At 40.6% G+C, this 13,601-nt stretch overlaps 1 protein-coding gene across 3 annotated transcripts in view; it reads right to left on the reverse strand.

Annotated features, from left to right (window-relative positions):
* Positions 1-4,928: 4,928 nt before the first annotated feature.
* FBXO44 (F-box protein 44) overlaps positions 4,929-13,601 on the reverse strand; it is a 39,240-nt gene continuing 30,567 nt past the window's right edge. For all 3 annotated transcript variants that reach the window (XM_088457579.1, XM_088457581.1, XM_088457580.1), the window contains exons 4-6: positions 10,417-10,512; positions 10,150-10,285; positions 4,929-7,412 (exon numbers count right to left, since the gene is read on the reverse strand). In XM_088457579.1, coding sequence (XP_088313705.1) covers positions 7,263-7,412; positions 10,150-10,285; positions 10,417-10,512 — 382 coding nt within the window. In that variant the 3' untranslated portion in view covers positions 4,929-7,262. The remainder of the gene's footprint in view (positions 7,413-10,149; positions 10,286-10,416; positions 10,513-13,601) is intronic.

Here is a 13,601-nt window from a genome sequence, read left to right on the forward strand (position 1 = left end):
CACATTAAAGCTTATGGAACCTTTTATGTGAATATGTAAAGTATAAGTATTTGGGGTTTGATATAAAGACGCTAGTTAACTTGGGGCAAATGCGTGCGCATGAAGCTAATAAACAGCGTTTTCATATAGGATCTTATGCATTCGCTAAGATGCGACTAGTTAACAGCGCAGTTGTGCGTATTTGTGTGAATGAGAAATGGTGAAAGATGCAATCTTGCATGATGCTAATAGTAATATCGCCATATGTACTTAAGTGTGAGTTTATCTAAAATGGCGTCTTGTGCTCTCATTTTCTAAAATGGCGTCTTGCGGCCAGTCGCAAGATGGCGTCTTTACGATCTAATTTTAAGCTGATCTGGTCTCAGCCAATTATCCAGCTTCGACAACCTCCCTATGGGTGTGGAAGGAAAGCTCATGTACTCTGGTTGTGAAATCGTGGAATTATGACGTTTAAACACCAGTTCCAGTAATACCAGTAAGAAGAATACTGTTCTGCTGGCTACGGACCCAGATCTATGACTATGGCTGCTGCTTATCAAAGCTCTACCTCAAAGTGTGTGTGTGGTAACATAATGGTGTAACTGGGCGATCTCCGCAGATCTCACTCCCTACATAATGGTGTAACTGGGCGATCTCCGCAGATCTCACTCCCTACATAGGTGACTTCACTAACCTTTGTAAATACCACAGAAGTTGGCACTATTTGAATTAATCAAACTATCAATATATATAAATTTTCTTTTTAACATCAATAAAAAGCTTAAACAAACGATATGGACAACATTTTAATTAATATAAATAAATTGGTTTAATTTGTTTAGATTGTTTTCATCCAAATAATAATATTTTGCATTTAGTATCAATTATCCTATGACTAACACAGTACAAACACACATACAGTAATAACAATTACTAGGATACATTCAGGAACCTTTGTGTAACACAAAATAACTGATCATTCCCATAACACAGATTTCCAGTCACACACAGTACGTAACACACATAAATCTGGTGTTGCCACCACAGACTGACATGTAGATATGGGGGAGGGGGTGGACACACGGGGTCCGAGTTGCTGAGTGTCGGTGGCGTACTGGGGATGTGGATAGTGCAGGGTGGGAGGGCCCTGCTTGTGGGAGCTTACAGTCTAGGGGAATGGGGGAAAACTAGGATGAGATAATGAGGGAGGATAGGGGGAACGAGTGAAGATTGTGAGGAGAGATTATATTATACTAGCTGGGATACTCTGGTTGCCTGTGTTGAAGAATGGACCTTGAAGTACATCTGCAGCCTTCATATATTACATTGGAGACCATGGCTGGTGACCATGAGCTTGGAGGAAATGAGTAACTGTCGGTGCAGTGTGACAGTTGGAGGATATTAGGAACTGTCGGTGCAGTGTTACAGTTGGAGGATATTAGGAACTGTCAGTGCAGGTGCAGTGTGACAGTTGATCCTACTGCTCGACCTGCTCCCCACTGGTACATATCAGCTTGTGCCTTAAGATCACTGCAGTTTTAGGCACTTGAAGATATCCTGAGTGTACTTGCTTAAACCAAAGTTTCACAGACTCCACCAACTACTTGGTGGGCACTATGTAGCGCTCCATGACCCTGACTAACTTCACACAGCCTAATCCTGGTTAAATTACATCACCATGCCAAATTTGGTGAAGCTACAGTAGGTATAAAACTCTGGCCGTGCATAAAGGATGGACGGACACGATCTCTCTCTCTCATTTTGTTACAGGAAATCTGTTTAAAGAAAAACAATATAACGTTTTCTTGGGTGTATAAGTGAAGAAACTCCTATAGGGAAATCCATATAGATGGGTCAGGTGATCTGGATTTGACACACAATGTGTTAGAGCAGACGATCTCAAACTCCTCCATTACAGTCCAGGTTTTAAGGATATCCATGATTGAGTCCAGATGGTTAAATCAAATTGACCGAGGTGCTAATTAAGTCACCCCTGCACAAGCATGGATATCCTTAAAACCTGGACTGTAAAAGGTGGAGTTTGGGAACTGTGTTAGGGAAAAGGACCAATGTGAAGCGTCAGTTGTCTAATATCCACAGAGGTCTCTTACACGGGGTTCAATGTGTCCAATAAATTATTACACTGGCTCAGATGCCCCACTCTCCAGCTGGCACATACAGAGGGTACAGAGATACTGAATGTACAGCGATAGAGAGGGTATAAAATGTACAGAGAGACAGAATATACAAAGGTACAGAGCCATAGAGAGTACATTCTGTATCGCTGTATCCCCTGTGCTCTCTGCACCTTTGTACATTCTCTATTCGATATAGAGAGTACAGAGATACAGAGGGTACTGTCACCTCCCCTTCCCTCTCTTATTGGCTTCTGTCACCTCCCCTCCCCTCCCCTTTTCTTATTGGCTTCTGTCACCTCCCCTCTCCTTTTCTTATTGGCTTCTGTCACCTCCCCTCTCTTCTTATTGGCTTCTGTCACCTCCCCTCCCCTCTCTTATTGGCTTCTGTCACCTCCCCTCCCCTCTCTTATTGGCTTCTCTCCCCTCCCCTCTCTTATTGGCTTCTGTCACCTCCCCTCCCCTCTCTTATTGGCTTCTGTCACCTCCCCTCTCCTTTTCTGAAATAATAATGGTGGTAGACAGAACATGGTTAGTAATACTCACATAATATAGGTGCAATGTATATTTGGGAAGCAGGAGCATAGCTGAGAATGGAGCTTCCCATAGGTGTCCCCCCTCCAGTGACAGCTGCTTGGGGCAGTCATCGCAGTAATAAGCTGGGCACCCTGTGTAATATCACTCTATTATATATTCTGATCATTTAACTTAAATTGACAGAATACATGTGCTAATCTCCTCTATAGACTAATAACAATGATTCAAAGGAGATAATAGTCAGATCCTAGGAGCTATACATAAATAAAGCAGTGCCAAATGAACGACCCCTTAATGTCAGATAGTGCATCCCTGAAGCATTCTATTCCCCCAATGGGACCTCAATGCCCAGCGCTATATTGTCACTGTTTATCTATTCAGTATAACCCCCCCAGGCTGGCCATACCCCACTAGCACGCCAGCGCTATGACATGCACTTTCTCCAGGAGCCATGTTTCCATGCTACTCCACTGCTAGTGAGGCTACAGTCACTTGAGCTGCTGTGAGAAAACTGACCCCGCCCCCATATATGAATCGACCAATCTCCACAGCAAGCTCTCATTCATTACACTGGCTCAGATATAAGATCCTCCCTCCTGGCTGCTGCATATGGGTGGAAGACACCACTGTGGCCACAATACAGTATATACTAGTAGAAAACACTTAATATATATATTTATTTGATCTCGGTAAAATAAAATTTTAGATACAGTATGTATCAATGATAAATAGCCAGTTCAAATAAAATACATTAATCACTTGTTATAGAGCACTATTATGCTTAAACAAAGATAGCAGTGAATGGAAATTAGTATGCAGACAGTTAGCGGCCAGTCCTAGTAAGTACACAACACCGGGTACCGGGTTTATTTTGGCAACCACTGAAATCATGCGTCTCCCTGTTCTTCCTGAACATACTAATGCACTGGAAATATACATTACCACACACAATTGTTACTGGAGCTGATGTAATTGTATGAGATCTTGTGCATTCCGCAGGGGCCCGGTACAGTTATGGGAGTAATTTAGTTACCAGCTAATTGTCTGACCAGATGGCCCCACGCATGGGCTGATTTATACAGACAAATACAAGAAATTGCCAACACGATGAGAACTATCTAAGCATCTTCCTGGTTATACCGGATATGATCAGATGGGCAACAGCCAAGTGCAGCTATCACCAGCAGACAGCAGGGATCAGCTACTGTAGGCACTATATACACAATAAAGTATATACACAGTAAAGTATAGAAACCAAGCAGAGTCTTTCACCAGACGAATGGACGCTGCGGTTCTGGGTTCATTCTGCACCTAAATGTAATGTATGAGAGTGAGCTATACTATATTCAGTACGACGCAGGCTGCCTCATAGGTAATGTATGAGAGTGAGCTATACTATATTCAGTACGACGCAGGCTGCCTCATAGGTAATGTATGAGAGTGAGCTATACTATATTCAGGAGGACACAGGATGCCTCATAGGTAATGTATGAGAGTGAGCTATACTATATTCAGTACGACGCAGGCTGCCTCATAGGTAATGTATGAGAGTGAGCTATACTATATTCAGGAGGACGCAGGCTGCCTCATAGGTAATGTATGAGAGTGAGCTATACTATATTCAGGAGGACACAGGATGCCTCATAGGTAATGTATGAGAGTGAGCTATACTATATTCAGTACGACGCAGGCTGCCTCATAGGTAATGTATGAGAGTGAGCTATACTATATTCAGGAGGACACAGGATGCCTCATAGGTAATGTATGAGAGTGAGCTATACTATATTCAGTACGACGCAGGCTGCCTCATAGGTAATGTATGAGAGTGAGCTATACTATATTCAGTACGACGCAGGCTGCCTCATAGGTAATGTATGAGAGTGAGCTATACTATATTCAGGAGGACACAGGATGCCTCATAGGTAATGTATGAGAGTGAGCTATACTATATTCAGTACGACGCAGGCTGCCTCATAGGTAATGTATGAGAGTGAGCTATACTATATTCAGTACGACGCAGGCTGCCTCATAGGTAATGTATGAGAGTGAGCTATACTATATTCAGGAGGACACAGGATGCCTCATAGGTATAGTATAGCTCACTCTCATACATTACCTATGAGGCAGCCTGCGTCGTACTGAATATAGTATAGCTCACTCTCATACATTACCTATGAGGCAGCCTGCGTCGTACTGAATAATTGAATATAGTATATCTCACTCTCATATATTACATTATTCAGTACGACGCAGGCTGCCTCATAGGTAATATATGAGAGTGAGCTATACTATATTCAGAGGATACAGGCTGCCTCATAGGTAATGTATGAGAGTGAGCTATACTCTATTCAGTATGACGCAGGATGCCTCATAGGTAATGTAATGCATTCCTATCCAACTTGCAATTTCTTTCCAATGTTCTCTCCATCTATATCATAGACAAAGGCTTGTTGTACATTGTGTGACAGTGTAAAGCCGCCCGTGTGAAGCTCTATCATTCTGCCATATACAATACTATAAATGCATATTATATCACCCTGACTGCAGCCTGGAGAGATTTCCATTTGCACTTCAGAATTTATTTTTTTTAAACTGCGTTATCCTGGGCCCAATGGAGTGATAGCGAGCGCGGAGATGGGCCAGGCTGCATTACTAATCGGGCGTTTGGTTAGATGGGAGGGGGCAGGAGGGTAACATCTGTGACTGGCAAATGGTTTCCATTAATATTTTCCCTGCACATAACAAAAGCTGTGAGGCCAGGAGACAGCACATGTCCCTCATCAGTAACGGATTAGGGATTCCGCCATGAGAAGGGGGATTGTACATAAATAGGAGTGATTAGTGGAGGAGGGGACGTCCATGTTATTACAGCATCCGCCCGTGATCAGGGAACCCTAATTGTGTGCGGCCTGTGGCAGGCAATGGGGCGAGGACAAAGGTTATTGGACGCAGGGCAGGACGTTATCTGACCTATATACCTGAGCATTATATACAGTAAATATGATAAAATATAATCTGGGCAGACGATGTGACCTGATGGTCTCCCTAGTGACGGTCTCTTACCACAGGGGGAAGGGGGGGCATCTAATCTTAGCACAGGGGGAAGGGGGGCATCTAATCTTAGCACAGGGGGAAGGGGGGCATCTAATCTTAGCACAGGGGGAAGGGGGGGCATCTAATCTTAGCACAGGGGGAAGGGGGGGCATCTAATCTTAGCACAGGGGGAAGGGGGGGCATCTAATCTTAGCACAGGGGGAAGGGGGGCATCTAATCTTAGCACAGGGGGAAGGGGGGCATCTAGAAGCCTTATAATGACGTCATTCTCAGGTTGATTGTCAGGAGAGGATGGTGACATTGATGCAAATATAAACTGATGATGATCCATCAAGCCTAGAATTATGCAGGTGAATCAATACGTAATAAAGAACAATTTCTGTTTTCAAAGTCACATTAACCTTGTTGGGAAGCTCGGCCAGCCAATGACAGGAGAGCTGCGATGACATCACTCAGGGGGACGCCCGATGCGGAGATGTGTATTAGTGGAAATAGTCAGACTTTGGAGCTGCGCCGATTTCTCGCCATCGGAAGATACAACCTGTCTGTTCCATTTCCTATCAGCTTTCGGTCTTTGGGCTGAGCGGTTATACACATATTGTCTATTATTAATGTCGGCTTTTTATTATCATCATGAATCTGTATAATGAAGCATTGGGCTCTATTTGTAAGTGTTTCTTCATTATTCAGTTCCTGTATGGCCAGCGAGGAAGCGCTCACTGTACGTCCATGTCACCGTCAGACTAGCGAGGAAGCGCTCACTGTACGTCCACGTCACCCTCAGACTAATGAGGAAGCGCTCACTGTACTGTACGTCCATGTCACCCTCAGACTAATGAGGAAGCGCTCACTGTACGTCCACGTCACCCTCAGACTAATGAGGAAGCGCTCACTGTACGTCCACGGCACAGTCAGACTAGTGAACGGATAGATAGTCACAATTGCGCACTCTCTGAGACAAAGATGATTAGGGCCTGGATATCTCAGGGGTGGCAGGGCACTGGGTGATACAGACACTTACACCCCTTATGTAACAGTGAGCACAGTGGTGATAAATGATAATAGAAGGTAAAACAGTGAGCACAGTGGTGATAAATGATAATAGAAGGTATAACAGTGAGCACAGTGGTGATAAATGATAATAGAAGGTATAACAGTGAGCACAGTGGTGGTAAATGATAATAGAAGGTATAACAGTGAGCCCGGCCTTCTATATGTTAGGGGCTGGGATCTGCACAAGCTCAGGCCTGACAGATGCCCTAAGGCCGCGCCCAACAGAAGGAGGACCACGGGGAGAATTAGTGCAATATATTTGCAGCATTTTGCAGGGACCACAATGCTAACAACAGTGTACAGACCACATATCTGGTAAAGCAGAATTATATTACACAAAGTCACACGGTAGAAATAATATCCGATCAGTCTGGTTGTTATACACAGCGTCCTGCAGGAGATGCCATTTTGTCAGGAACACGGAGCCAGCTGCACCTTTCTTCTGAGATCAGAACGCGCTCAGCAGAACTTTATGCAGCTGGAATCGCCTTAGCGTCCTCTCAGTTACACAGTGATATTCCCGGGGTCCACGGTCACACTGCTATTGGTGACTCTTATACCGTACCAGCCAGCCCAGAACTGGGTGTCTTGCCCACCGTGCTGGAAGAGTATATAGCGAACTCCAGGACCGTAGCTGGTGAAGGTGTGCTCCATCTGGAAGACAGGGAACACAAAGCCTTCGTCACAGTCCAGTAAGTGACAGATCAGTATTTACCAGATTACAGACAGGGGGGCTATGGATCCTGTAGGTGCTGCGCCCTGTCACCAACGCCATGATTCTGTAATAGAGATAACTATTGGATGATGCAATGCAGACATGATTAGTCCACGTAATGCAGTATCCAATCACACCGGGCTACTCAACCAAGCCTACTCCAACTGTACATACACCAGCAGGTCACTGGCCAGGCGGCTGCCAGTCTTCACTATTACTATCTGCATGGTCAATACCGATAGTATGAGAGATATCAGCCACAAAGCATCACGGTTTAGAAGAAGCTATTTTTATCCTTTAAAGGGCAAAACAAACTTCTGCAGCTTTAAATCTGAGCTCTACATCGCCGAAATCTCGCTGCTACCCGCAAACCGCAGGCGGCCTTCTTCATTACAAAAGAACACAGAAAGCGGTAGTTCAATGGTGCACCACCCGATTTGATAAAAGTTATATTTTAAATCTAATAAGTATTATTTAAGAAAGATATTTCCCCTCCGGGAGTAGGTTGACGAAATATTGAAATTGAAAATAAAAATAAATAAATTAAATAAAAATTGTGTTAAAACCAGTGTGTCAGGGATATACTCAGTCTATTGACTATATTGACTAAGCGGAACAAACCCCATATACAGCAAATCTTACACTAATGGAATATTGGAGCTATTGTAGTTATTCCATATAAGCTAATAATCTCCACCAGTGTTGGTTATATACACGGATATGACAGTGTGACTTGAAGTTAGGTGGACAGCTGTTGAAAGCTGCTTATACTGTATCACATATTATGCTGATAATTACCCCCGGCAGTCATATATATATTCACTGCACCCGTGTTCAGCATTTATATTGTTTGATAATATAGTAATCATGGTTACCATGATTAAGCTCTAGGCGGGCGAAATGCACATCGGTATGCGTGTGTCAGGGGTCAAAAATCTTTACTGCGGACCGCATATGCAACGCTGACCACGGCAGCAGTGACTGTATCTGACTGCCGGTGGTATTTATTAGCGTGCTATGTGACACTCTGTAACAGCTATTAGCAACTGTATATTTAACTCTGAGCCATACTATAGACTCAGTTTTGAACGCTGACGGCGGCATAGCTGTAGCGGTCCTCCATGTATGTTAAATGTTTGAACACAGTTCCAGTGAATGCACTAGACTGCCAGTGGTAATTAATAATATAGCACATAACTGACTCTATATAAGCTGCCCATATTGATCCACTGTTGATATATTGTTTGATAATATAGTAACAATATAAATGCTGAACACGGGTGCAGTGAATATATATATGACTGCCGGGGGTAATTATCAGCATAATATGTGATACAGTATAAGCAGCTTTCAACAGCTGTCCACCTAACTTCAAGTCACACTGTCATATCCGTGTATATAACCAACACTGGTGGAGATTATTAGCTTATATGGAATAACTACAATAGCTCCAATATTCCATTAGTGTAAGATTTGCTGTATATGGGGTTTGTTCCGCTTAGTCAATATAGTCAATAGACTGAGTATATCCCTGACACACTGGTTTTAACACAATTTTTATTTAATTTATTTATTTTTATTTTCAATTTCAATATTTCGTCAACCTACTCCCGGAGGGGAAATATCTTTCTTAAATAATACTTATTAAAAGTTATATTTTAAATCTATCAAATCGGTTGGTGCACCATTGAACTACCGCTTTCTGTGTTCTTTTGTTGGGATCATTGGCAGTTGGTAGCACACCCCTCCTTCAATAGGTAATTTGTTTCTTTCATTATAATTTGAGGGGGTACCGATTAAGAGCTAGTGCAGTAGTATCTTTTGCTTTATCTACGGCCTTCTTCATTAGTCAGGAACCCGAACTAATTCTTCTAAAGAACTTAATTGCCTATTAATTATAAAGTAAAACGAACATGTATCAATATAGAAACGGCGTCATTGGTCTAAAGCCGACCACACAAGCGGCAAGGTGTTTCCAAATGAGCAATCGCACTTTCTGCACAAGGAGCACAATATACCACACATAAGGCTAGGCAGAGAATATGGGGAAAGGCAACGCAAATCCCTACAGTCCCTACACAAGTGAGCATTCATCCTCTGTGCCCACCGCCTAGTGCATGTGCGCATGACTGTCCCTTAGTCGCAGAGACCGCTGCCCCCGGTCAGTGTGGGCGCTCGCTGACAATCTAGACGGGTACCTGGAAGCTGCAGTTTACGTGGCTTCTGTCTGGCTGCTTCTCCAAGGGTCACAGGACAGTGTAATGCAGCCGATGGGGGCACATGCTGCTACCACTTACCCTCCTACAGTATGTGCCGCGTTACTGTTCCCAATTCTCGCTGGCCAACCACATTATTCCTTTCTACATCACATATGGGCAAAGCGGCATGTCCTGGCTTACCTACAGTATCTGTAATATTGTCTCACGGTCTGTGCTCTCCTACAATCCCCCATTCAGTGGGTTTTACACCCTCAAACAACTTGGAATAATTGGCTTCTACACGTCCAGCATTACTACATAGATCGTCTGTGTTCCCTGGTCCCCATTCGCCTTCACCCACCCAGGCAGAGGCGCTTATTTCTGTCGCTCTCCGGCATCAGCCGCAGTTTGCTGCGCAGTAACGTGATGTATTCTGGGTTATGGCAGCACATGGTCATAGGAATAGAGGGGGGGATACCTGGGACCACTTGGCCTTACTCCATTGCGGTATATAGATCGGCTCTGGCTGGAACTCTTCTATAACAGTATGATCTTTAGACAAGAGTTGTACAAGTACGGTGTATTTACAGCCGCAGTCCTGTCTAGCTGCGTACCTGGGGGGACAAAACAAGAACCCTCAGCAGAATGCATTATAAACGCTCATCCCACCCATGCCTACTGCTGGCAGTGCCAATGGGCGCACACTCCCTTAGCAACCGCTGATATTACTATGGCAAACACTTGCCAGTCCTTGATGACTATAGCCGGCTGCATAACATCCATCATTGCGTCACCGTAGCCTTCCTCCCGCAGGACAATGAGCTGCGATTTTATGCAGCACCTGAAAACAATATAAATAATATCAGCTATTAAACATGTTACGGAGCGTATTTGTGATTGTGAATGAGGATGAACAGATGCGCAAACTGCAGAAATAATCCTAATAAAACAGCAATTACATAGTTATTAATGCAAAGCTGCACACAACGATCATCATATATATGTATAGCGCCATCATATTACGCAGTATTCACCATAGACCAACAACTTCAGCGCTTACGCCATTAAGCGGAGGATGTTTTATTACGGTACATTGGTAATAATGGTTTGAGCCTACTAGGGAGACCAATCCCAGGGATTCTTTTTGAAAACCCGGAATTCGGGATTGATAAATGCTCGATCCTGGGATTCCCGGGATTGAGTTGTTCAATGAGGCGGACAGGGCGTGCCTGAAGGGGCGGGCTGGGGCTGCGCAGCGTTACCTCTGATGTCACGTTCTGCGTACAGCAGGGGGCCAGGCAACGTCTGAGCGAGTGCTGCAGGTGCTCAGTGCTGCCCGGCATTAAAGAAAGAAACGTAAACAGCGCAAAAATAACCTGCGCTCGCTGCTCCCGATCCCAGGATTGGCCTCCGTAGTGCCTACTCTCAGCATTTGTGCCAACTGAAGCTGCTCCAAATACTTTAATACAAGGAATATATACTAAGACAATCAATCAGAGCAATATTGTCTTAGTATATATTTCTTATATTAATGAGAGCAATATTGTATTACAGGTTGAGTCTCCCATATCCAAATATTCCGAAATACGGAATATTCCGAATTACGGAATATTTTTAGTATGACTGAGAAAGTGAAACCTTTGCTTTCTGATGGTTCAATGTACACAAGCTTTTTTAAAGCACAAAATCATTAAAATAAAGTATAAAATGACCTTCAGGCTGTGTGTATAAGGTGTATATGTGTACATACATGAAATTCATTTATGTTTCAAACTTTTTTTGATGCTCTAAATTATTAAAAATATTATATAACATGACCTGCAAGCTGTGTGTACGAGGTGCATATAGAACATAAATGCATTCTGTGTTTAGATTTGGGTCCCATACCCAAGATAAATCATTATGGTATGCAAATATTCCAAAATACGGAATATTCCGATATCCAAAATACCCCTGGTCCCAAGCATTTTGGATATGGGAGACTCAACCTGTAGTATATATTCCTTATATTAATCAGAGCAATACTGTATTAGTATATATTCCTTATATTAATCAGAGCAATACTGTATTAGTATATATTCCTTATATTAATGAGAGCAATATTGTATTAGTATATATTCCTTATATTAATCAGAGCAATACTGTATTAGTATATATTCCTTATATTAATGAGAGCAATATTGTATTAGTATATATTCCTTATATTAATCAGAGCAATACTGTATTAGTATATATTCCTTATATTAATCAGAGCAATACTGTATTAGTATATATTCCTTATATTAATGAGAGCAATATTGTCTTAGTATATATTCCTTATATTAATCAGAGCAATACTGTATTAGTATATATTCCTTATATTAATCAGAGCAATACTGTATTAGTATATATTCCTTATATTAATCAGAGCAATACTGTATTAGTATATATTCCTTATATTAATCAGAGCAATACTGTATTAGTATATATTCCTTATATTAATGAGCAATACTGTATTAGTATATATTCCTTATATTAATCAGAGCAATACTGTATTAGTATATATTCCTTATATTAATCAGAGCAATATTGTCTTAGTATATATTCCTTATATTAATGAGAGCAATATTGTCTTAGTATATATTCCTTATATTAATCAGAGCAATACTGTATTAGTATATATTCCTTATATTAATGAGAGCAATACTGTATTAGTATATATTCCTTATATTAATCAGAGCAATACTGTATTAGTATATATTCCTTATATTAATGAGCAATATTGTCTTAGTATATATTCCTTATATTAATCAGAGCAATATTGTCTTAGTATATATTCCTTATATTAATCAGAGCAATACTGTATTAGTATATATTCCTTATATTAATCAGAGCAATACTGTATTAGTATATATTCCTTATATTAATCAGAGCAATACTGTATTAGTATATATTCCTTATATTAATCAGAGCAATACTGTATTAGTATATATTCCTTATATTAATCAGAGCAATACTGTATTAGTATATATTCCTTATATTAATGAGCAATACTGTATTAGTATATATTCCTTATATTAATGAGAGCAATACTGTATTAGTATATATTCCTTATATTAATGAGAGCAATATTGTCTTAGTATATATTCCTTATATTAATGAGAGCAATATTGTCTTAGTATATATTCCTTATATTAATGAGAGCAATACTGTATTAGTATATATTCCTTATATTAATCAGAGCAATACTGTATTAGTATATATTCCTTATATTAATGAGCAATACTGTATTAGTATATATTCCTTATATTAATGAGAGCAATATTGTCTTAGTATATATTCCTTATATTAATCAGAGCAATACTGTATTAGTATATATTCCTTATATTAATCAGAGCAATACTGTATTAGTATATATTCCTTATACTAATGAGAGCAATACTGTCTTAGTATATATTCCTTATATTAATCAGAGCAATACTGTATTAGTATATATTCCTTATATTAATCAGAGCAATACTGTATTAGTATATATTCCTTATATTAATCAGAGCAATACTGTATTAGTATATATTCCTTATATTAATGAGCAATACTGTATTAGTATATATTCCTTATATTAATGAGAGCAATATTGTATTAGTATATATTCCTTATATTAATGAGAGCAATACTGTATTAGTATATATTCCTTATATTAATGAGAGCAATACTGTATTAGTATATATTCCTTATATTAATGAGAGCAATATTGTCTTAGTATATATTCCTTATATTAATCAGAGCAATACTGTATTAGTATATATTCCTTATATTAATGAGAGCAATACTGTATTAGTATATATTCCTTATATTAATCAGAGCAATACTGTATTAGTATATATTCCTTATATTAATCAGAGCAATACTGTATTAGTATATATTCCTTATATTAATCAGAGCAATACTGTA

Source organism: Taudactylus pleione, unplaced genomic scaffold, assembly GCF_031769625.1.
Source record: "Taudactylus pleione unplaced genomic scaffold, aTauple2 ptg000770l, whole genome shotgun sequence".
Lineage (NCBI taxonomy): Eukaryota > Metazoa > Chordata > Amphibia > Anura > Myobatrachidae > Taudactylus > Taudactylus pleione.